Source organism: Mugil cephalus, chromosome 23 (assembly GCF_022458985.1).
Source record: "Mugil cephalus isolate CIBA_MC_2020 chromosome 23, CIBA_Mcephalus_1.1, whole genome shotgun sequence".
Lineage (NCBI taxonomy): Eukaryota > Metazoa > Chordata > Actinopteri > Mugiliformes > Mugilidae > Mugil > Mugil cephalus.
This window is the reverse complement of record NC_061792.1, coordinates 13,633,056-13,656,925: the sequence shown is the minus strand read 5'-3', so window position 1 is coordinate 13,656,925 and position 23,870 is coordinate 13,633,056. Positions and strand designations below refer to the sequence as shown.

Sequence of the window (23,870 nt, the reverse complement as noted above, 5' to 3'; positions counted from 1 at the left end):
AACATCAGTGTGATAAACTGTCAGAATAAAGATATATGTTACTGTGTTAGAAAAAATTTACCCGGAACAAAGTAGAAAATATACATTTCTGTTCCCTTCTAAAATAAACCAAACACATTATTTAGAGTAAAACCCACTCCTGATATGTGGGTTAGTGGCCCAGTTCAAATATGAATTAGTAATGTAAAATCTGTGCAAAAGTAGATGGTAAAAAGGTGAATCTGAACAATTTTAGAGATATTTTAGACCAGTTATGTGCAGACGGGATCACAAATTGTGCCTTTTTGTCACATTCTGGCCATTTGTCCTTTCTCAGGTATTAGTCTGAAAAACTATTTAAGTTTTACTGATATGTCACTAAATACAAAAACAACCGTTTTGACTCATTCACCCCAGGCCGTGTGTAAACGGAGGCCTTCAGTGAAACTCAAACAAGAAAATCTCGACAATCGATTGGTCAACGTTAATGATTGACACCTCTATCGACCAATCAGAGTCTAGAGAATCGAAGTAAACACAAAGATTGCATATGGTCAGCAATCCTACACTACAACGTATAAACCTGTAAACAAACGGGAGCTTCCTGATTCATTTTAAACTGACGCAGAGTGAGAGGAGAAGACATTAGCAGCGTTTTTTGGAGCTGGAATATAACTTTTAATCACAAAACAGCAAAGCTAAGACAGACTTTGTGATTTCACAAATGTTTTTTTCGCGACCCTTTGGCTTCTAGCTCTCTGAGTTTTTGTCGCACAGTGAAGAGACAGACATCGTTGTAATCAGCGGGATCTCTGCTTTCACGTGACACCATCAATTGTGTGTCTGTCTTGAAGTGGTGAGGTTAGTAGAAGCACTAAATGAAATGTTCGCCGCATTTGTGTTTTCGTCACATTCCCATACAATTGCTTGGGGTTTTATTTGCGTTTCATTTAGAGGAGTTTCTCCCCGTCATTTTGGTGTGTTACATGTTTATAATGGTGCATGCTATAATGCGTTTAGATCATCTGTAGCGCATGGATCTGACGTCAGGTCTGGTTGAAAGAGGTGCACTGTGTTCTGTGTTTACATTCGACTTCTGTCTTTATATTTAGACGGAGAAGCTCGGCTGCTAATGAGATTATGTAAGCGTTTTGCCTGCAGTTTGTAGGTATCCATGCGTAAAGGAACTCCGGAGCAGGCTCAGCTCAGTGTGAGGATTTCTACTAAAACCACTCAGTCTGGCTGAGGGCAGGAGGGTCAGGCCAACAAACTAGGACTTGCACTTCTAGTAAGAGCAATTTCCCCAACCATATATTCTATGTGGGGGAAATCGCTCTAGAACATTTTTTTATGGCATTCAATTATGTTGTAAAATTGTAATTTCACTGCCGTTAAACTGCTCCAAAAATATTGAGTTTATGACAGGACTAGATAAAAAAAAAAAGCAAGAGTTACTTCTCACGTAAACCCAACAAATACTATTTTAACTCAAGTTTCAGCTCAGACACATATAACAATCCTTCTTTATCTTCTTTATTCTTCATACTATGATTAGATAACTCAGCTTAACTAGTAAATGTTCATCTGTTTATGTATCTGGTCCTATAATTATTGCTCTGAACCTTTGCCTTCCCTGTCTTTACCCATTTATGACCTCCTTCGCCCTCAGATGAGTGCACCAAGATAAAACCTGCATTTATCTAGATGTGCGTGGGTGAGCACTGAGCAAGTTTGTGTTTGTGTTTGTGCGCTGACCGTCTGGCAGAAGACGACGTCTCTTCGGTACTGCAGAGACACGTCCATGGCTATCGTCGGCGCGCTGTCCTGCATCAGCAGGAAGACCATGGACTTCTTGGCCTTGTCGCTCATCATGGCCACGCACTCGGTTAGCGTGGTGAGGAGCGGGTACAGCGCCTCGCTCCACTCGCCTGAGAAAACCAGTGACGGATGAATAAATACATCTCGGCTTTGAACCTGACAACAAGAGCTAAAGTGAACTTTTAAAGACAGAAAACGAGTGGAACAGAGACGACAGAGAAAGCAGAAGCGCTGATTAGGAACCGCTGCCAACAAATCATTCAGAAAAGAAACTGAAACTTGCAGCACAATATTTCTTTATGATATAATTATAGTGGCCTTATAATAAGAGAAGAAAAACCCACGGCGAGGCAGCATTATTTCATCTTATGTTCTTAAGTCTATGTATTATTTTTAGGGTTTTTAGGGTGTCGTTATCGAGCCTGTGGTGTTTTTTCTCACCTACGATAGCGTTTCTACAGTTTGTGCTCGTCTTCTAATGAATATTGTTGAAATGAATTTTTAAGTTGTGTGTCTGTCTGTGCATGTGTGGACGTGTCGGAGCAAAGGGTATGAAAAGTCCTTTACTAATAAAGTCTGACTGATTGATTGATTGATTGGATAAACTCCCCTGTAACAACGTCCTGCTGAACCCAAAGGTTTTGGAAACATTTTTATGACGACACTAAAACCAAAAATCAGAGGTGTAAGAATTTGCCTGAGGGAAATAATAAGTCTCTCAGGCTTTAGTTCAGGTGTTCAGCAGGGGATGCAACCCCTAGGGGTCCATTGAGGTACTGCAGGGTGGGTTGCAAAATCTTTGGTTGATTCAACATTTTTAGATATATTTTTTTTATTTCCCCCATCAATTGAAATTGATAATATTGAATGCAAAATTATGATATGAATGTATATTTATAAATAGAACTAGTTTAATACAGAAGGCATACAGTAGGTAGGGGGTCCCTACTTAATTCTTTAAGAATATTCTCTTCCTCAAATCTCATCGAGTCCTGGAGAGTGACAGAAGCATGGCGGGGAGGGGGGGTAGGTCTTACCTGGGTACGCCTCCTCGGGGGTGGGGCTTCCATCTGGAAGAGGGGATGGAGGTGCAACATGCAACATGATTAGCAAGCGCAGAGACACACAGAGAAAACACTGCAGACCAGGGTGAAAGGCCCATGCTGTAAAGCTTCTTCTAGTCTTTGGTTCGGAAGTTATTTTAATTGAACTGAAGTATTGTTTGGACAGGCATTTCACCCCGGTTCAGCAGAACAAGTCCAGTTAACACAAAGTCTGGTGTGGACTCTAGACAAAGGACGGAGATCGCACACGAAACAAAAACCTGGTTCGACTGGTTTGATCATCAGGTGACAAGAGTAAAGAGAAAAGAGGCCTGAGAGGAGCTGAAGCTGCAGTATGAACCTACAGGTCTGCTGTTCGGGGCTGGGAGGACGTGCGGAGGAGAGGGCAGGCATAGAGGAAGAAGATGGTGGTGGAGGTGGTGAGGATGAGGATGGCTGAAGAGGTTCTGATGATGATGATGATGGTATTGATGGAGACTCCTCTGACATGCTCGGGTTGATCCAGAAAGCTCGTCGTTTCCCGTCATCTTTTCACAGCCACACACAGAAGAGTCAGTTCACGCTAACAAACGTATTTATACTCAACACGTTTAATCAGAAAACAAAAAGAACCTTAAAAAGACTATTAAATGTAATAAACCTTGCTCGGCGTTACCTTTCTTACTGGCGCCGCCCTGCAGGTCGCTCTGGATACTGTCCTGACTGCAGTCACTGGGTCTCCTCTCTTTCTGAAGGAGCTGGTCGACGCGCTGGATGATGCACTCCAGCGACTTATCCACGTTCAACCACACCTTCTCCTGAGAGAACAGAACAAATATCCATGTACATACTGCATGTATGTTTGTCTCCAGTGTAAATATTTCTATGGTTTTCGTCCTCTCAGACTCACCCACTCCTCTTCATGCCAGTCCACATGCAGTGACGATCGGCTGTTGCTGCCGCTCCACTTGGCTAGCAGCGTGTCCTGGTCGTTGCGGAGGACGACTTGTTCCGACTCGGCGGAAGGCGACGCTTTGGAGGCGATGTACTCGGGCCGGGCTGCGTTCAGGGCCTGAATGGCCGAAGCCAGCAGCTTGCAGTCGCACACCGTCACCAGCTGACGAGTCTGAAAGGTAGAGGAGAACGTCTAAGTAGTGTGATGTTTTTTTTTGAGAGGGCGGGGCTTAACTGGAGGCAAAACATCTCTAACGCTTTAGCTTGTAAACGCTGGTTAGCATATTTCAACTGACTGTTTTGGCAGGAATGGACGAGGAAAACGTATTTTTTAGAGCATATACTAATAGACTCACTCCCTGAGACCGTGAGTGTTATTTTAAAAAGTTGACTCTGACTGATAGGACAATATTCACCAACCCCTACACTCACTGGATGGACGATTTGACCAAAGGCCACAATGGGGACAAAGTCCGGTCTGTTTATCAAATGAAGCCTCGGCAACAAAGATATCACAAGAAGTAACGTAGTAAATGCAACTTGTGCTTGGTCTCCCCTGAAACACACAACTAATGTTGTGATAGCTAGCCTTTAGCATAATCATTAAGAAGTAACTTAATGTAATTTCAGCCTATTCTAACCTATAACGTTATCCAGGCTGAAACGAATGATGCATTAAATATGTTGAATATTAAATAAGTGTGTGCATGTTGTCTCACTCCAATCTCTTCTATCAATCACCAAAGCCAAACCAAAGTTGTCTACAACTGCCTCCAGCTTCCTGCGGTTTTGCCTCCAGCTAACATTGTGACATTGTGGCTTAATACCTTATCAGCCAGAATAGCTAGCGTCCTCTCCAGTCCGCTGGCTGATCGGTCTTTGGCAGCTCTGGACAGCCTCTCAGCGTAGTAGCCGACCTGAGTCTTTAACGTGTTGATGTGGGCGATGATCTCTTTGGCTCGGACTATGTCCTGGGGTATGTAGACGATAGACTGCGAGCTGGAGAGGGCGCTGCTAAAGGAAGCAAAGTTGATATTTGAGCATACGCTGACGACACCCTCATATTCTCTAACAGCTATTTATCCGTTTAAGAAGTTAAAGTAGGAACTTAAACCTCTATTTTAGTAATTTAAATCCTTTTTGTTAATGTTATAGACTCATACAGACACAGATAAGGTGTTTGCATGCACATGCTCGCTCTTGACAATGGTCTTAATCGGTGGTGATACCGTTCACTTTACAAATCCAGATCCACAGTTTAGTACGGACCTGAACGTCAGTGGTTTCATTTCACAAGAGTGAAGCCATGACTGAATTTGGAAAAATGAGCGGTAAGTTGAGAAACTGTTTAGTCACATTTAAACTGGACTGTTAATTAGAGATCGACCGATATGATTTATTTTATTTTTTTTAACATCAGCATGGGCCGATGGTTGATACATGCCGATATTTGGAGCAGATACTGCTTTTTCTCCTCCATTTACATAATAAAAATGACACAATGGTAACAAATGTTACAAGGCTCAATTTAACCAAAAACAAACATTAAATTTAAAGAATTCTAACATTATCGGCCCAATATATCAGTTGTTCTCTACTGTTAATATCAATGCATCATCATTATTATCTATCATTAACATAATAAGGTACGTGATTAAGTTCATTCACATTAAAACTGCTCACCTGGTTCATCTGCAAAGCTTGAAAACATTTTGTCGCACAACTCAACACTATTTTTTTTTTTTTTTTGTGGTGGTGGTGGTGGTGGTTACAAGGCAGTGAGAGGCAAACAGTGCACATTCAAATGAAAACGAGCAAAGCAGTGCAACAACTCACCATCCCTCCTCATAAACGCTGATCGAAAAGGTAACAAAAACAAAATTAAGAGGAAGCCATAGAACCGAACTGAAGAATTAAACCAGAAATCTACAAAACAATGCACTCATTTTAAGTTTGAACCATCAGAAAGAATATAAGTCAAAAGGATGAATGAAGCAAAAGGAAAATAAGAGATAAGAGAAACATGCATTTCTTGTATTTTGGATTTGTAAATTCAAATTAAACTCACTGTTTCTTTGCCTCCTCAAACTTCTGGATGAGTTTCCTCAGGCCGCTGTTTTTAAAACCCTGGCAGTGAGCGGCCGGAGCTCCGATCGTCACCACGTCATATGTGTGTTCTGGCGAGGCGGAAAGACGAGTTTTAAATTGGGAGCTGTGATTTAAAAAGCTCCCAACTAAAAGTTTAGGATCTCACCAAAGCCCAGCTCGTCCTGCACCCTCATCCTCTGAACGTGGAGGTTGGTGGGCATGAACTCCAGCTTCCTCTCGGCCTTCAGGTTACTGGCTTTGAACGAGGGACCTGACACGGTGAGAAGAAAGGAGCTTAGCCTTCTGACATGCTAAACTGATATTTATAAGGAGCCGTTTAGAAACGTGCAGCTAACCTCTGTAATCGTTGAGGTCAGAGAGCGTTTCCTGGTAGGCCAGTATGATGCTCTGATACTGAGAGATGATCTGACGACGTAGATTCTCCCAGCAAGGCGACAACTCTCCCAGCTCCTCCAGCTCACAAACCCTGGACACGGAGAAAGAGTCAGGAAGGAGAATTTTCTGCTTCCTTTTAGCTAATATGAAAGTAAACTGAATATATTTATTTGTGTCTAGGGCCGGCCGAGCAAACCAGACATTTAGAGATTCAACTTAGGTCCAGGCGGCATGAACAAAAATGTATATTATGGTATTTTTCATAATTCTGACGGTATCATGGGATATTACGGTATTTTTTTCATGCATAATCACATGTTCACAACACGAAAGATGAAAAGAAAAAACAGGGGCAATTATGGCTTCATTTATTTTGATATATTAATTCATATTTAAACATTTATGCAACTGCTGTGTCTGTGATGTCAACAGCAGCGCAACCTGCTACCGTAATACTTGTAGACTGTGCGCAACATTTTTTTTTTCTCATTCATAAAAAGCTAAAATTGGGGACATTTTCAGGGACAGTTATAGAAATCTGGGTCGTCTGGTCACCCTAAAAAACAAAACAAAAAAAAGAACAACAACCGACGGACACCTCACAGTGACACCATGCGTTACCGATGTGTGGATCGATACTGAAATGTCGATACTTCCGATACCAGGTCTTTAAGCTCTAAAATCAATTCTAAAATCAAAATATTGATACTTTCAATACTTCAGTCGTTCGAGGTGATGTAGGAACACAGTCTTATTATGTTTTAAGTGTTTGAAGCAGCATTTTCACATATTTCATATGTTTTTTTTTTTTTTTTTGGTTGCATTAGCTCGGCTACATAGTAAATGAAGCGACTACCTCCATATACTTCAGAGTTTAAAATAAATAAATAAATTACTTACTCCAATGTCTGGCTATGATTTGAAATAAACAACTTTTTTGTTTTTTTAGGTTTACCTGACACATTATACGAAGCATCAGATCGGTATCGCCGATATCAGCCTGAATTTTACTCAGTATCGGATCACATCGCTATCACGTGTGTTTGGAAGCGCTACAGTGAAAATGCTATGCTGGTACATTAAAGATTCATATCGTACCGGTATTCGGTCTGAACCGGCATACCGCCCAGCCCTAATTCAAATAATCTGCCGTGCGAGTACCTGGCTGCGTCCTCCTCCAGCAGCAGCTTGACAAACTGTCTGGGAATGTTTAGCGACAGGATGCTCTCGGCCATCTGCTCCAGCACCCGGAGGTGGTTCCCATCCGTGGTGGGGAAGCGGTACATCCTGGACATGGTGCCTCCAAACACTGGAGGAATTCAATCATTATTATTATTATTATTATTCTTATTACTATTATTCCTTTCCTATCCGTACATGTGGTATTTTTAGATCTCTAATCTATCCCTTAGGTAAACCGATACCTCCCGCACACTGGCTGGTGAAAATCAATACATGAGAAATGAAGGATGAGGAGAAGGGCGGAAAACAGGCGGAGGGTCAAGACGCAGAAGGTTTTAGTTCAGTTCATGTGTCCTTTACAGAGTAAGATTTCTGTTTCCTCTCGTTTAGACACTTTGTGGAGCTATTGCTTCAAATTAGTGTGAGATGCAGATGTTTTTCCACACTAATTTAGGGTCCATTATAGGTACAGGGTCCTTTTTTCCCCATGTAGCCTCAGTATCTGTGTCAGTGTTTTCCGTTAAAAAGATTTCTTCCACAGCTGTTGTCCATTCGTCTTTGGTCTATGGTGCTTTCTATCCTGCCAGCTGCAGTGTTTTGAGCTGGTCCGTGTCTTAACTGGAAAATGTAAAAGACATAACCCTCGTTCTGCCTGTGCACTTTTTTTTACTTGCTTTTAAGCCTCTATCCCTGTTTCATTATAGTCTTAATTGTCTTATGCTCTTATTTTACCCATGTGGCTGTGTTTTTTAAAGGTCTATATGAATAAAGTTGGGTGGAGGACGTCGCGCTGCCTCACCAGAGCGCAGCAGCGTGTCTTTGCATAGCGACGCGTACTTGATCCGGACCCCCATCGACTCCGTCAGGCTCTCGTCCACAGGCAGCACCGTCTGCAGGACACGCGCACACACAAGCGTTACATGAAGTCACTAAAAAAAGCACAAAGACAATAAAGCTTAATCCGAAAGTCGCTCCCCGTCTCTTACCCGGCCGTTGATGCTGTCTGGTAGACGGCCGACCGACATCCTCTGATCCGCCCTCTCCTCCATCTGCCACCCGGCTACGGTGATGTTCCCCACCCGCTGGTTCTCTGCCGACCTGAACAATCAAACATGCATCAGGTGAAATTCACAACAGACTCTTATTGTGTTTATTAATTACCTGGTTTGATCTAAGGTCTGATAATATTATAATCTCCTATTTTTTTTTATTACATTTTTATTTTTATCTTTATTTTGAGTGTCCATATTTTATTCTATTTTATGTTCTTATTTTTATTTTACAGTTTTATATTCTTATTATGTTTCTTATTCCATATTTTACATTTTTAGTCTTTTTAATTTTTATTTTACAGTTTTTTATTCTTATTTTTTGTCTTTATTTTGAGTGTTTCCATTTTTTATTTTACAAATTTATATTCTTATTTCTTATTTTCATCTTTATTTTGAGTGTTTCCATATTTTATGTTGTTATTTTTATTTTACAATTTTTAATTCTTATTTTTTGTCGTTATTTTGAGTGTTTCCATATTTTATTCTTATTTTTATTTTTTATTTTACAGATTTATATTCTTATTTCTTATTTTTTATCTTCATTTTGAGTGTTTCTATATTTTATTATATTTCACAATTTTATATTCTCCTATTTTTCATTGTTATATTTATTTTGACTCTTTTATTTTATTTTATGTCAGTCTATTTTTACTGTTCATATATCTTCCTATGTTGTTCTATATTTTTATTTATTTTTTGTCTCCAAGTCCTTTTTCTTGTTTCACTCATGTATTTTCGTCTTTGAATGGCATTTATTTGTTTTGAAAGGTTCAACATGAGTAAAATTTATTCACTGATTGATTGAGAAATGCTGCAAAATGTGATAAAACTAAGAGCTAACGCCTTCAAACGGTAATCACCTAAATGTTTGAGCTCGTGCGCACAGACAAGACTTTCCCAGTTGGAGTAACTGAACAACTAAAACCACGAATCTTTCGTCACATCCTGTTTCCCTTCAGAGTTTGTACATGCCAACCACAAACCAACGTCAAGGTTATTATGACAAAATTTGACAACATGATACGGATGGATCCTATTACATTTTACGTAAAATCAAATATGCAAAACCGTGCAAGTAAATACACATCTTTGGGAGCTAAATATTAGAAATTTTGCTAGTTTTTCAAAACAACTAAAAGATTTTAATTACCAAAAACTGGCAAAATTAAATGAAAAATATTTCAGATTATGAACAGAAGCAGCTTGTAAATTATGTTTCCGATTAAATAAACTGTTACCTCAGTTCCAGCTGTAATCTGTGACTCTTCTCTTGCAGCAACTCCTTCACTGGAAAAAGTGCAGATCCCAACATGTACATCTGGAAAGAAAGAGCAACCCATGTTCAACGGCAACCACTTGTTTTTGACTCATAAAGCAAAGATAAAAACCCACGAAAAGCTCGTACTGTGCCCTGTGAGCGGTCCTTCACGTCGTAGACGGCCAGTTTGACCTGCGTCTGCTGGTTGATGTTGGAGTCCTGGAAGAAGGCGATGCTGCTGAGGAAGATGGGGTTACTGGTGCCCTGGAGGAAAAAAAACGGACACAGCACGACTCAAGATCATCAACTTAAACCAAAATATCATCATATTTTAAATGCAGCTTAAAATACACGTTGTATACATGTACATCAGATGACAGTGATAATTCACTGGACAAACTGAGGCAAAAAAACAATATTAATTCAAATTATCCATGTGCAAACTGTGTACTCTTAGTTCCTTCTTCCATTTAAAGTTAAAGCTTTAAATTTCGATGCTACTTGGCCGTCAACTTCTTCGACTGGAACGCCATGCAGCAAGGTGGCAGAGAAACCCAAAACATGACTTTTTGTTTTAAAATCGGTGATGTATAGGAACGAAATATCGCGATATATCGCCATATCGTCGATATTTTTTCCCACCCCTACTAGGAGACTGATTTCCTTCTGAACTGTGCACGTGTGCAAGATGCCGCTTGGAAGTGAAGAGCTCATATTACATATTTATGCTGCTACTGTCAATAGGCCTGCTACCGTAATACTTGTAGTCTGCGCGCAATGTTTTTTCACAAAAAGCTTAAATTGGGGATATATTTTTGGAGACAGCTTTAGTCGGGGGACGATTGGTCACCTTAAAAAAACCCAAACAACTGACACGACACCTTTTTTTTTTTTTTTTTTGGTTCTGCCGTGTCATTTTTCAGACCTTTCCATCTTCACCACCTCACAGTGACACAGTCGCACCATGTGTGTTTAGAAGCGCTAGACTGAAAATAGTGTCCAGTGTCTTGTGGTGCTACGTTCCAAACAATGTGTAATCAAATACACCGGTATGTCAGTATATTAAAAATTCATATCATGATGGAACAAAATACCACCAATAATTTATCAACTCAAACAGCTGAAATCAGACATTAGATGGGACTTAAATGGAGGAGCAGTCTGACCTCGATGACTTCGGTCTGGGCGTGTTTGGTCCAGAAAGCTTGCGGTGGCGTCGTGCAGCTCACTGCTACAAAGCTGTTGGGTTTCCGATCCAAAGCAGGAGTCACCAGGTCGTTGCACACTTTAGAAAACAAGTCTCAGCATCAACAATGAACCAGACGCCACAGTCTCACCACATTCAATGAAAGCTCGACTCACCCACGCTGAACTCCAGCACCGGCTCGTCCGGGTCCTGACTATTTCCTGGAAGAAGAGATTTAATCAGCGTGAGAAATTTTTTTTAATTCCTCTCGTGAACCAATAAAGAGAGAGACGTCCTTTACCTGCCAGAGCCAAGCTGATCATCTCATCGGACAGCTCGAACGTGTTGGCCCGGTACACCGACCACGGCCTCTGGGTCCTGGAGCCGCGCTCCCTGCCCCCCGCCATGCCGGTCCGACGAGAGTGGGCGACGGCAGGAGGCCTGAACACACACCCTCACGCACACGGTCGCACACTCCCATGTGACGAGGCCCTCCCGCTGCTCCACGCGACGCTTCGCCTCTCTGACAGGAAAAGAAACATCCACCACTTCATTCATTATTATTATTTCATGTGTTGCAGACTGAAATAAATAAATAAATAAATAAGCGTCATCACAACGAGACTGAGAGAGGGAAGTAGAAGAAGTAAATGAAGAACGAGAAGAAGGTGACGACAGTAGAGGGGGGGGAGGAAGGACAACACTGGTACAGAAACGAAAAAGAAGAAACTGACTTAAGACTGAGAAGAAGGAAACACACGGAGAAGAACAGCTGAAGAATGAGAAGAAGAAACTCAAAAGAGGAAAAGAGAGTAAGACGACTATGGAGAAGTCACAAAGACGCAGAAGAAGAAGATGATTTTGATTTTGAAGAAACTGAGAAGAAGAATTATCAGAAACTCAACATGAAAACTGTCGAAAAAAAAAAACGTTAGACAAAACTGGAGGGGGAGGAGGATATGGAGAACAGAAATAAGGAACAAGATACAGAGAGTAAAACTGAGCACGAACACAAAGCAAGTACCAGCTAAAAACTTCCACGACTCAAACGTTTAGATGGATTAACAGACCCTCAAAGACGACGGAGAAGGAGAAAACTTGAAGACTTTCTGGAGCTGCATATAAATAAATATGGTTGAGGGAGCAGAGAGCATCATCTGTAGCCTCCAGACTCTCAGCACGTGTGATTTGTCCGAGTAAACATGTGAAAATATATATAAATATGCACCACAGGGCGGGAAAAGGACATCTGCTTTAGCTGTGGATAAATAAAAAGATGGTCTCTTATTATATTTCTATCCTCCCTCCTCTAAATGTCTCGGGCTGTGGACCAACAACTGTCCTCCTCCTCCTCCTCCTCCTCCTGCTGCTGCTGCTTTCGTTCTCTCTGTCCCATTTAGGTGAACAGCAATTAGCCCATTTGGAGCAGAGCTGGAAACGCCAGGGACGCTAGCTGGCTCGAACGGAGAAGCACAGTGGTCTAGTTCACGTCGGATGAGTTATGCTCCATTTATCATTGAAAGGAGACCATGTTTCATTACAGACTCTGAAACGTCCTGCAGAGAGAGACAGAGCGAGAGACGCCTCCTTTTAATTGTGGGTCTGGGTTAATATCTGGCAGCCTACTTCCTGATGACAGTGTCCCACTTTGGTCGGTGCCACCACTGTAAACATCTGGAGCACCAGCTGCAGGCCTGCGTGGATGGAGGACAATTTACCTGATTTACATTTGCATTTGAATTCAGTTTGCATGGTGCAAACTGAATCTGATACTCCTACATTTCCATAAACACACTCTGGGGTGACTCCTTCATCTGATAAATAGTCAAAATGCACTCGCTGGACACTTTATTAGGTACACCTTGCTAGTAAACGGTCGGGCCGACCTTCGTCTTCAGAACTGCCTTAGTTCTTGGGTGTCATACTTTCAACAAGGTGTTGGAAACATTCTTCATTGACATGACAGCATCACACAGTTGCTGCAGATTTGTCGACATCTATGATGAGAATCTCCCGTTCCACCACATTGCAAAGGTTCCTCTATTGGATTGACATCTGGTGACTGTGGAGGCCATTGGAGTACAGTGAACTCACTGTCAGTTTGAGCTTTGTGACATTATCCCTCTGGAAGTAGCCGTCAAAAGATATGTCCACTGTGGTCATAAAGGGATGGACATGGTCAGCAACAATACTGGCCCAAAGTGTAGAAAGAAAATATCCCCCACACCATCACACCACCACCACCAGCCTGAACCGCTGATACAAGGCAGGATGGATCCGTGCTTTCATGTTGTTTAAATTCTGACCCTATAATCAAGACTCGTCAGACCAGGCAACGTTTTTCCAATCTTCTATTGTCCAGTGTTGTCCTCCTCTTTTTGGGACCATTCTCTGTTAAACCCTAGAGATGGTTGTGCGTACTTGTGGTTCAGCGTGGTTGTGATGCTCGGTTTGAGCTTCAGCAGGTTGTCTTACATGAATAAATGCACTGAATTGCACCTATGTGATTGGTTGATGAGCTATATGTGCTAACAAGCAATTGAACAGGTGAACCTAATAAAGGTGTGAAGTGAACATCTGGTTATCAGCATTTATTTAATGAACGTTAAAGGTTGGAGTGGAAGGATGAGGACTGAACTGTGTGCCTTCTGGTTTGATCCTGGCTCTTTGCAGTGGGTGAGTGGATGGTAGAGCAGTCTATAAAAACCCACACAGCCCCAGAGCAGTGTCCTCAGTATTCGTCCATCACCACCAGGCTGATATAAATACATAATTCTTCCCTTGCAAGGTGCACAACACAAACACACACACATCACCTGCTACATGTTTTTCTTTCTTTCTGAAGTGTGACTATACTCAACAAAATGTCCAGACTCAATGTTCACAAACCTGGAAGAAACTTTCCAGCGTCTCAGCCAACTGAAGTCACTTTTTCCACTCAAGAGGCCAAAAAAACACCAGAGAGAGGCTTAGGATGTTCAGGTTTGCTTATCAGAAACCGGCTTCTACACATGATCCAGTTCAAAGCCGTGGGATTTTTTTACTGAACTTGGTTACTGGTTTCATCTGCCCTACTACCTATAGAAAAGAGTACATTAAATTAGAGTTGTCCTCTTAAAAAGCTGCTTTTCACATCCTCCGCATTATTTCCTGCCACCTCTCCTCTGCACTGGTACACATGACAGTGACCGATTTAACACCTCAAATCAATTAAGTGAGCTCTGGGAATTCACCCTCCTGCCAAGCAGCACAAACAGAATATCATGAGCAGCGCTCAACGGACATCACGGAGGGGGAAAAGCCGCCATATAAGGCAGCTCCAAATTTAGCCGCCACGGCTCGTCAGTGTGTGTAGGTTTGTGAGTCACATGAACTGGGGCACACACACACACACACACACGCATGCACTGGATAAGCCGAGGTAAATCCACACCAGAGCTCCTGACACAGAAAAGAAAAAAAAAAACTCCTCCATGCAGGATTCACAAAGTGGATTTTGGTTTATTGGGAAGTGTAAACAGGTTACCTGCCCCTGATGGACGGTAGGTAGAACAGGAACGAGCACAAAATGCTACAGCCAAAATAGAGCATGCTGGTGGAAGATTCAGTACGTTTACGTGCACGTGAAAGAAATTATTGCCTTAATCTGACTTTAACCGGACAATTTAGGTGCATTTGTGATTTGCTCCCTTTTGGAGCCTCAAGTGGCCGCTTGATGAACTGCAATTTTTTGCACTTTCACATGAGCTTCATCCCTTTAGACCTGGAGGTTGCCGCCTGGTCGTCGCCCAACCTGCAGCCTGCGACTCCCCAGTGTTCAGCCACATTTTGAATTCTGTCCATTGGTGCGTTACGGTAATTCAAATAGCTTTTTTCTTTATGTGCAACCAGATGTTCAGAGTTAAAGAGTTAAACACGTTACTCCGACTAAAATCTGACTAAAATGTGATCTGAAATCGACAAAAGAAACATCCCAGAACGCCGGTCGTAGAAGAAGAAGGTAAACCCAGTCGGTAGAAGAGATTAAAACAGATGAAATGCCAGTCGGCCACATGAACGACTCCAGTTGTTTATTATATGGCGTATTAGGTGAACTAGGAAATGGGGCCGTATTAATGTGGTATTAATCCGCTGACAAGACACATAACGTGGAGGAGGACGACATGTTCCCGTCAGGTATTCGATTTACTCCGTTGCACGTAAGCTGGGGACAAGGACCACATTCAGAAAGTCGAATTAAGCGTGTTGCGGGAAAACAATAGCATCAAATTGCCTTTAGACTTCTAAGAAGCTGCAAGGCTTCAAAACCATTTGCAAAAGGGGCAAAGGAGACATAGAAGTGGCCGTGAACTCCTCCTTCTTTTGCATGAGAGGGCACCACATCACGTAAATGTTAGTTCCTTCAAGTCGGCACCTTATCTTCCCGACACTAGGAGCCTCAGATTAATTAACTCCTCCTGTAAGAGTTTATTTTGGAAGATGCTATAAAGATCTTTAAAGTTTCTAAACCTGTTACCATTAGCCTCACATGCTGTCTGTGCAGCTCAGATCTGTGTTTGGCTTCGTCCTCGGCCAGAAAAGACAGATTTGGAGAAAGAGAGGCAGAGAGCAAGAGAGTAAAGAGTCCAGTTGACCATACATGGTGAAACCACATTTTACAGCCCCCTCTTTGCCAGGAGCCTTTCACACACTGAGGACATGCTCGCTTCTCCAATAATATGGAAAAGAAAAAGAATAAATGTGAAATAGTTTCACTTATCAACCAAAGACGCAGCAGGTTGTGATTGAATGGAAAGTTTGGGTTAATGGTGCAGCTTTAAGAGCATATTTGATATTGTGGACATCATTTCTCCTAATAATAATCCAACCAAAGTACCAGAAAATAAAAACGTCCCATCAGCTCCGTGATGAACACATTTGATAACAGAGGTGTCCCCTGTGTGCCCATGGACCCTCAGGGATATATAGCATGAATAATTTCCTTAGAGGGAGCGAGCAGCTGTGTCCCTTTCACATGAAAATGAGCATCGCCCACACCCTCAAACACAAACACACTCAGTTCCCCCCACCCCACCCCCTTCCTCACATTTGGCCTCCAGCTATTCCTCAGTTTATTCCAGTTAAATTCTGCAAATACCGCAGCCCCTCCATGACCTCGCATCGCAAAATCTCAAGATATTAATGAAGGTTTCCATTCCTGCCTCTAAACTCCTCTCAAATGTAAAACCTTTATGAACGTCTGGTGCAACAGGCTCCTGCAGGAGCACTGTTGTTCACTTTCACTTGTTGGCATCGGTGTAAAGCAGACATAATGAACTATAAAATTATTTCCGCTAAACCGCTGCTGAAAGGCGGCTTAAAAGGAGCATACAGAGCTCACGCATTCGGTGTGTGTGTGTGAGAGAAGCTGCTTCAGCATCACTTCCTTCTCATGTTTCAGGAAGTGTCTCAAAACAGTCAGTCTGGGCTCAAAGCAGCAACCTCAAACCATTTTAAATCAACAAAAAAACTATTTCTATTTCTCTGCAGCGTGAACTTCTATTTGCATTCAATTAAGACTCGCAGGGTTCAAACGGGCCTTTAAACAGGGACAGGACCATCAAAAAGTCCTGAACGCCACATAGATACACACTCGGCCACGACCGTGCAGTTAGAAAACACTTTCGTTTTTGCTTTCACTGGTTAACAATTAAAAAACATCCGTTAAGACAATCATTTGGAAAAGCTTATAACTCGCAAATCATTAAAAAAAAAAAAAAAACACAGAAGAGAAAAATAATTAAACATTTTCTGCAGAAACCTCTCAACTGGTGCCTCTGATCGTACCTACGCGACACAAAAATAAGCACGAGGACGTATTATGGTTTCACAGAGACCAGTCAAGGTGGAAACCGCAACCTTCTTTTGTGCATAACAGAACAGAGACAAATGAACCCACCAGCGAGGGGCATCCGAAGAGGCGCGGTGAAAGCAGAAGTGAGCAGACGACGACTAAAAACTGCAAGCACCAGTTCCTGCAACGCGAAGGAAGCAATCAATGAGAGACTTGCTGACAACGAGCACAAGGTTTGAGGCAAGAGGTTGACCAGGAACAATGAAACCAACGAAGAATCTCTGAGGTTTCATTTGTCTGCTGATCTCCTCCGATTCCTCAGATGCTAGAATTAATAAAAACTGAATATTTAGGACAATATATCAGGTGTGTATATATATATATATATATATACATATACAAGTACTAAACAGGTGGCGCTTTCAGGTGGTTTTACCAGAGGAAGAAAGAAGCAGAAATTGTACTTACGTTAAAGTCAATACTGTTCTGAAGAAGTACTTAAAATGGAACTTAAAATGCATGCGTGCTTTAAATGCATTTTTCCATTAAACATTAAAAGATCTTGATCTTGTCTGTGTCTGTTATTTGATTAAATTGTCCACTAAAACCCATTTAAATAATAAAGAAATTGTTTTGGGGGCAAATATCATAATGCCATTAAAATGTGATTGATTGCGATTGATTCATTATAAAGCCTCTAGTTAATGAGATTAATTTTTTTTTATTGTATTTATTGTATTGGACCATGTTTGGTATAAAGTCATAAAAGTGTAGTGAGCTACACTTGGAAATCAGCTTATTATTTTAACTTCTCAAAGGATTATTAAACCGAATACAATATTACTTGTGGTTCAGCGTGTAATCATGACACCATTGACCTGCTCTGAATAATACTGTCAGGGAAACAGTGACTCATCTCACTACAGTCACATTAGAAAGGCAGGGGAGACAGGCCTGACAATACAATACAAAACAATTTTACTCCAACGTATTTAAAATGTTGAAATAAAGACACTACTATTATATTAAAAGCATCTATACATGTGTCTGCTGTGCTATAATTATTCATTATAACACCAAATAAGACGTTACAATCCCCTGTGAGGCTAAATGCAACAAAAATAAATAATCATCCTGGTTTAATTATTAAAGTTATTTTTAAATTGAGTCACGATACGAGTCACGATACTTGAGTCACGATACATATCACAATATTTATCAAGATACTTGAGTCATGATATGATACATATCACAATACTTGAGTCAGGATACAATATGTATCGCGACACTTGAGTCACGATACCTATCACAATAAATATCACGATACTTGAGTCAGAATACATGTCATGCTACTCGAGTCATGATATGATACATATCATAATGCTTGAAATCAGATACAAGTCACGATACTGGAAATCTCACAATTATAAGATACTGATCTACAACACTATTGAGTCAGGATACAATATGTATCGCGATACTTGAGTCACGATACCTATCACGATAAATATCACGAAACTTGAGTCAGAATACATGTCATGCTACTTGAGTCATGATATGATACATATCACGATACTTAAATCATGATACAAGTCACGATACTGAATCACGATAAATATCACAACACTTGAGTCACGAAGCTTGAGTCACGATACTTGAGTCATGATATGATATATATCACAATACTTGAGTCAGGATACAATACGTATCACGATACTTGAGTCGCGGTACATATCACAATATGTATGAAGATACTTGAGTCATGGTACTTCTTACGATACTTGCATTATGCATGATACGTATCATGATACTTGCATTACGTATGGTACGTATCACAATACTTGAGTCATGATATGATACATTATTGCAATATAACGATACTGCGATATACACATTGTTTACATGTACATCAGATGACAGTGATAATTTATCGGACAAACTGAGTCAAAAAACAATATTATCCAAACAATATCCAAAAGATCCATCTCCAATTTGTTGCACTTGTACAGAAGAAGTGGTGGAGGACGTGTGGAAGTCGTTCACGATATTGTGTCAGAAGAATTAAATATCACGATATATTGCCATATCGATATTTTTTCCCACCCCTTGTTGTTGTTAGTTTTCAGATATTTAGTTTAACATCAGATTGATTAATTACAGACCATGAAAACCACACTCCAATCCGATGTTAATTTTAATAGTTTGGTGTACTTTTCTACTTTCTTATCTTTTGTGTGTACAGTTTCAGTTTCTCCTACGAAGAGGGAGCGTTTATCACGATTCTTCTTACAACCTCCAGGCTTGTGTCCTTTCTCTCTCTTTGCTTTAACGGCCGAATAAGTCATTGGTGCAACGGACGTTTGTGTGGTCGTGAAAACACTCTGAGAAGCGCGAGTGTTCAGAGAGGTGTGAAAAGACAGGCTAGCAGCACGACAGCAGCGTGATGGTGCATTTCCTCCCTAACAGGCTCATCTGAAGACGTAAAAGCAGCTTTCCCACATCTGAGCAGGTTCGACTGATTGACTTTCCACATTTAATGGACGTAAACAAACTCACGCTGCAGACGGCGTCACAAGGAGAAGAGACTGCAGCTCGCCGACAGCTCCCTGCTTCACCAGCGCTCAGTTAACTCCTCCTCCTCCTCCTCCTCTGGCTGATCTGCAGCAAAAACAGCATCTGCTCTTCATGACGCTTCTGCCCACAGTCACGGACCAAATCCACAGCGATCACACCGACGGGGGTTCATCCTTTGCAGGGCCGAGACACTTCTCAGAAGAGGCGTTTCTCGCGGCGTGGAGTCGACTCGCGTCCACAGTGGGAGGAGAAATCACGTTTTCTGCCACGCTCCAAAACACGCACTGTTGCATTTGATGCTTCTCCGTTTTCCCCTGCGCTCATTAATTATTAAATGAGTCGTTTAATATCCACGCACGAGCACCTCACTTCAACCAGATATTTTCCAGCCTGGCGGCATGAAGGCTGCAGAAATATATGCAAAGGGAATTCTGAACTGGAACTTTCTTGTTGTGTATTTTGTTGGAGCTGGAAATCAGTTAAGCTCATATATTTGAATATGATGCAGCTACAAATTCTCCTCATCTTGTCAGCTCCATCCATTCGAAACAGACGGGTGAATAGGCAGCATCAGGTGTGGGACGTCTGAGGACGAATCGAAAGGCTTCTGCAGAGCTTGGAGACGAGCGATGTTGTCATATCACACGATGATATGACGATATCGTCAAATCAGAACCCATCGACACGGCTCAGACAGACTCACCTGTCTCAGTGAATTCTACAATTGAATGGGCTTCATCTCTCACTCTAAACGTATTCAGCTGAAGGAGATTAACGACCAATCAAGGCCTAAATCAACAGTCCCAACTTTTAAAATGTGAATATCTGCTACTTTTCTTTCTCATCAACTGAATTTCCTCCAGTTTGAAGTTGTTGGTGGAACAAAAGAAGTGATCTGGACATGTTGCCTTCAGCTGCAGGAAATCAGAAAAGTAGTTTTTTTCCAGTTTCGGATCATTTTAAAGAGAAACTAATTGATGAATAAGAACAGTCCTTTATATTCATCTCATTTAAACTGATGCTCAACCTGTAGACCCAACACCTCACAGCTGCAACCAATGGAAATGATTGATTTCTTTCTGAAGCTGAACATTCAAGTTATTAAAGTTACAGCTAAATAAAGCAGTAAACTAACAAATCTTTCCATTTAAGATGCTGTGTCCATTCAAACGAGTCCCTTTGCTTTAACGTAATCACTTAATCATTGTCCTCCTGCCAACAGAGAAGGTCTAGTTTGGAAAACAACCACTTTGAGACATTTCCAGTCACAGGGACACCTTGATAAAGTTGTTCTCATCAGAGAGGAGGAACAATCTGTCCTCAAAGAGGTTGAAGCGCGCACATTCAATCTGGAAATGTCTTTTTAATTTTCCCCGGCTGAAAAATGGGTGGAAAAGTGTTGGTGTTCTGCAGCAGAACTTGAAACTATCTGGTCCGGACTGATGTTTGGATCAGTGCGACAGAAAGGGTGACAAACGGAGATTTGTGTGGAAACGGACAGAGCAGAGGTTTTTCCTCGGAGTACGGGGAGCTAAAAACAGACTGAAAAAGTACACATTCCTCTTTTGAGGATGAGCTTCATTGTTTAACACAAAAACAAGCATTTGACGTATTAAGGTTCAACTCCCTCAACATCTTATTGGCTCAGAGGGAAGCGCACGCTTTTGTTGAACAATATGTAAAGTGAATCCTGAAACGTGATTCATCAGAAGTTATGGGTGATTACAGGTTGTCTAGATAAAGTTTGTCATCATCTGCTTGCACCTGTGTACTCTCCAACCACTCCAACTCAGACCAGCTGATGAAGTACAAGTTTACATTGGATCTTGCTCACACAGTCAGAGCGAAGGCCTCATTTTCAAACATCCTCCTAAACAGCATCATCAGCTCTTTGAAATCCATGTCCAGCTGACCTTGATGCTGCACAGAGAAACTCTAAACCAGCAGACACACACACAGACACACACAGACAGAAACAGACAGAAACAGACAGACTGCAGCGAGCTGTGAGGACCACATGTGTGCATCCACCCAGACGTAGAAATACACAGAAATGTGTGTAAATATATCCACATATAACTACACGCTCTTAGAAATGACACTGTGAACGGACCAGGATGAGTGTGGAACCGGATATTATTGACATAGTATAAAGCAAGGACGCAGAAAAACGTGACACAGCAATAAATGTTTGCAGAAAATGTTCCTGATTAAGTTGCGTAATAGCAGCAGCAGTGTTTCTCAAAGGAGCCGCGAACATGTGTCCTCTCACTTTGAGCTACTTTGAATGAATAAACCAAAACTCACCGGCTCGGCTGCGTGCTGTCACAAAATATCCGCTTACTGACCAAAAACACAACTATTGTGAGGAGAGTGCCCGCCCTGTTTCGCTCAGTGTCTCTTTTCTCTTTGGATGAAGCCGCAGTAACAACAGCCGCTGGCCACGCCCCCTGCGTAACGCGTACAGTGCGTCATCACGTAAGTCTGTGACACATACGTACTGTTTTATTTTATTTACCTCTAAATCACTAAAAAACACAATAAATCCTCTATTTCCTACAAACATGTAAATAAACACTAAAATGCATCAACCTGATTTAATTAATACATTTATTCAAGTTATTTTTCTACTAAAGTATTTCAACGTTTTACTAATACACTCACAATTTGTCAAATTTCCCATCATTTACTTTAACCAACACAGCATCAGCATTACTCATTTTATATCACATGGCTGCTTTTATATTTACAATTAAAAGAACAACATCACTGTACTCTGTATAATTTTTATTTGTTTTATTTTATTGAAAACATACAAATTGCAAAAAACATTTCTCAGAAAAATGGCAGACTTCCTGTACTCTGACTTCTATAATTACTCTTTAATATTAGAACGTTTCCCACTTTTACTCTGTATTTTATGTGGTATTTTCAATGTTTCCTGACACAAAGTAAAAGAAATACACAAAGAAAAACGCTTCCCACGTAGAAGAACTATTTTGTGCTAAATGTTAAAATACACGTATACTGTGATTTAATAACAATAATAATAATATATATTCAGCCCTGACTCCATGAAGGTCTTTAGTGGAGATTTGGCTCCATCTAGAGGTGAAAATTCAAGAGGAACTGGACTTTATTTGTTGGTTCTGTTAGAATAGATTGATTGCAGCTCTGTTGATGATGTTAAATGAGAAACATGTGGATGAAGCTCTCCTCTTGACTCCACCTCCCAGTAACATGGTCCAGTCAGAGTCTCTCTACACACAAGCTGCTGCTGATTCAACCTCTGGATCATCAGGACTCAGCTCATCCTCTCTCAGCTCACATACCGTCCTGTTTACCTTTACTTCCACCTACAGAGAGAAGAAGAAAGAAGAGAGGAGGTGTTTTAGTGTTTCCAGAGACTCTTTTCATAGGTGTCAGTCAGTGATGCAGCACATCAGTATAAAGAGCCGAGCTGGGGACTTCAGTCTGTTTTCCAGAATGCTGCTGTGGAAGCTCAGCCAGCTTCCTTTCAGATTCATGTTAACCGTGTTGGAGCTGGAACGCTCACAGACTGCACAGACTTTTAGCTTCAAGTCTGTTTCCTTCTGAAATTTCTCTCAAGTCCACAGAGAGGGAATAAATGCTGAGAGTCTCTACGCTTCATTACTGCAACGAAACACTTTAGTGATGTTTCCCGCTGTTCCACTGCATTAAAGAGTCTGAGTGTCGTTGATGAAAATCTCATGTGTTTCTGAAGCATCAGATGACTAAGAAAACATTGAAGATATCTGATGAAACTAATGACATGAGATACGATGTGTTGATGGACCTCAGCAGAGGTTCGCTCTGTAGAAAGTACCAATGGTTACTAATGTAATGATGGTTCTGTGATTTACAGGCTTCAGTCAGACTGATCTCAGAGTGTGACAAAGATGAAAATGATCAGTTGTTAGTTTTGAGGTGAGAGAACAAAGGAGTCTGTGAAATCAGAATTGATGAATGAGGACCACTGTCTCTATTAATCTAGAAGGCTGCTCAGCTGGAATCCACATTTATTTCCTGAAAACTTCAACCATATCATGCTTAGGATGATCTGATTGGTCGAATGTTGTCTCTGTCTTCTGTCCAGTCTGTCTCCATCTCCTATGACAGCATCTCTGAAGAAAACAGCAGCAGGTTTCAAGGGAAAACACTTTAGATTCTTTTGTTAGTACAAAAACTACTGAATGAAGAATGAACTGACTCCATAACCTCCACCACCTCAGGAGTCTCCTAGTCTACAGTCTGGACTCTCCAGATAAACTATCACAGATGTTCACTCCTGAATCTTCAGGTTGTTTTGACTCAGGTCCAGATGTTTCAGGATGGGAGGGGTTGGACGTTCTGAGCTGGAGACCAGTGTATCAAAGCTGATCTTGACAACCAGCAGAAACTCAATCTGAATAAAGAATAAAATGGATGTTAATAAAATCACTGATATCAATCAGATGTTGTCTGGTTTTAATGTTCAGATCAACAT

At 41.2% G+C, this 23,870-nt stretch overlaps 1 protein-coding gene across 15 annotated transcripts in view; it reads right to left on the bottom strand.

Annotated features, from left to right (window-relative positions):
- Positions 1–23,870, bottom strand: part of LOC125000976 (inositol polyphosphate-4-phosphatase type I A-like) — a 59,398-nt gene that overhangs the window by 11,264 nt on the left and 24,264 nt on the right. Inside the window, exons 1-20 of one of the 15 annotated variants that reach the window (XM_047576795.1) lie at positions 21,671–21,754; positions 16,895–16,970; positions 11,258–11,479; positions 11,133–11,177; positions 10,937–11,055; positions 9,918–10,034; positions 9,751–9,830; positions 8,447–8,558; positions 8,260–8,350; positions 7,440–7,587; positions 6,239–6,369; positions 6,049–6,153; positions 5,863–5,971; positions 5,631–5,648; positions 4,622–4,808; positions 3,751–3,966; positions 3,517–3,658; positions 3,206–3,388; positions 2,835–2,867; positions 1,735–1,907 (exon numbers count right to left, since the gene is read on the bottom strand). In XM_047576795.1, the coding sequence (XP_047432751.1) occupies positions 1,735–1,907; positions 2,835–2,867; positions 3,206–3,388; positions 3,517–3,658; positions 3,751–3,966; positions 4,622–4,808; positions 5,631–5,648; positions 5,863–5,971; positions 6,049–6,153; positions 6,239–6,369; positions 7,440–7,587; positions 8,260–8,350; positions 8,447–8,558; positions 9,751–9,830; positions 9,918–10,034; positions 10,937–11,055; positions 11,133–11,177; positions 11,258–11,363 (2,115 nt within the window). In that variant the 5' untranslated portion in view covers positions 11,364–11,479; positions 16,895–16,970; positions 21,671–21,754. Of the gene's footprint in view, positions 1–1,734; positions 1,908–2,834; positions 2,868–3,205; positions 3,389–3,516; positions 3,659–3,750; positions 3,967–4,621; positions 4,809–5,630; positions 5,649–5,862; positions 5,972–6,048; positions 6,154–6,238; positions 6,370–7,439; positions 7,588–8,259; positions 8,351–8,446; positions 8,559–9,750; positions 9,831–9,917; positions 10,035–10,936; positions 11,056–11,132; positions 11,178–11,257; positions 11,480–16,894; positions 16,971–21,670; positions 21,817–23,870 lie in introns of those variants that run through there. The other 14 variants (XM_047576798.1, XM_047576802.1, XM_047576796.1 and 11 more) reach the window with 14 other exon arrangements.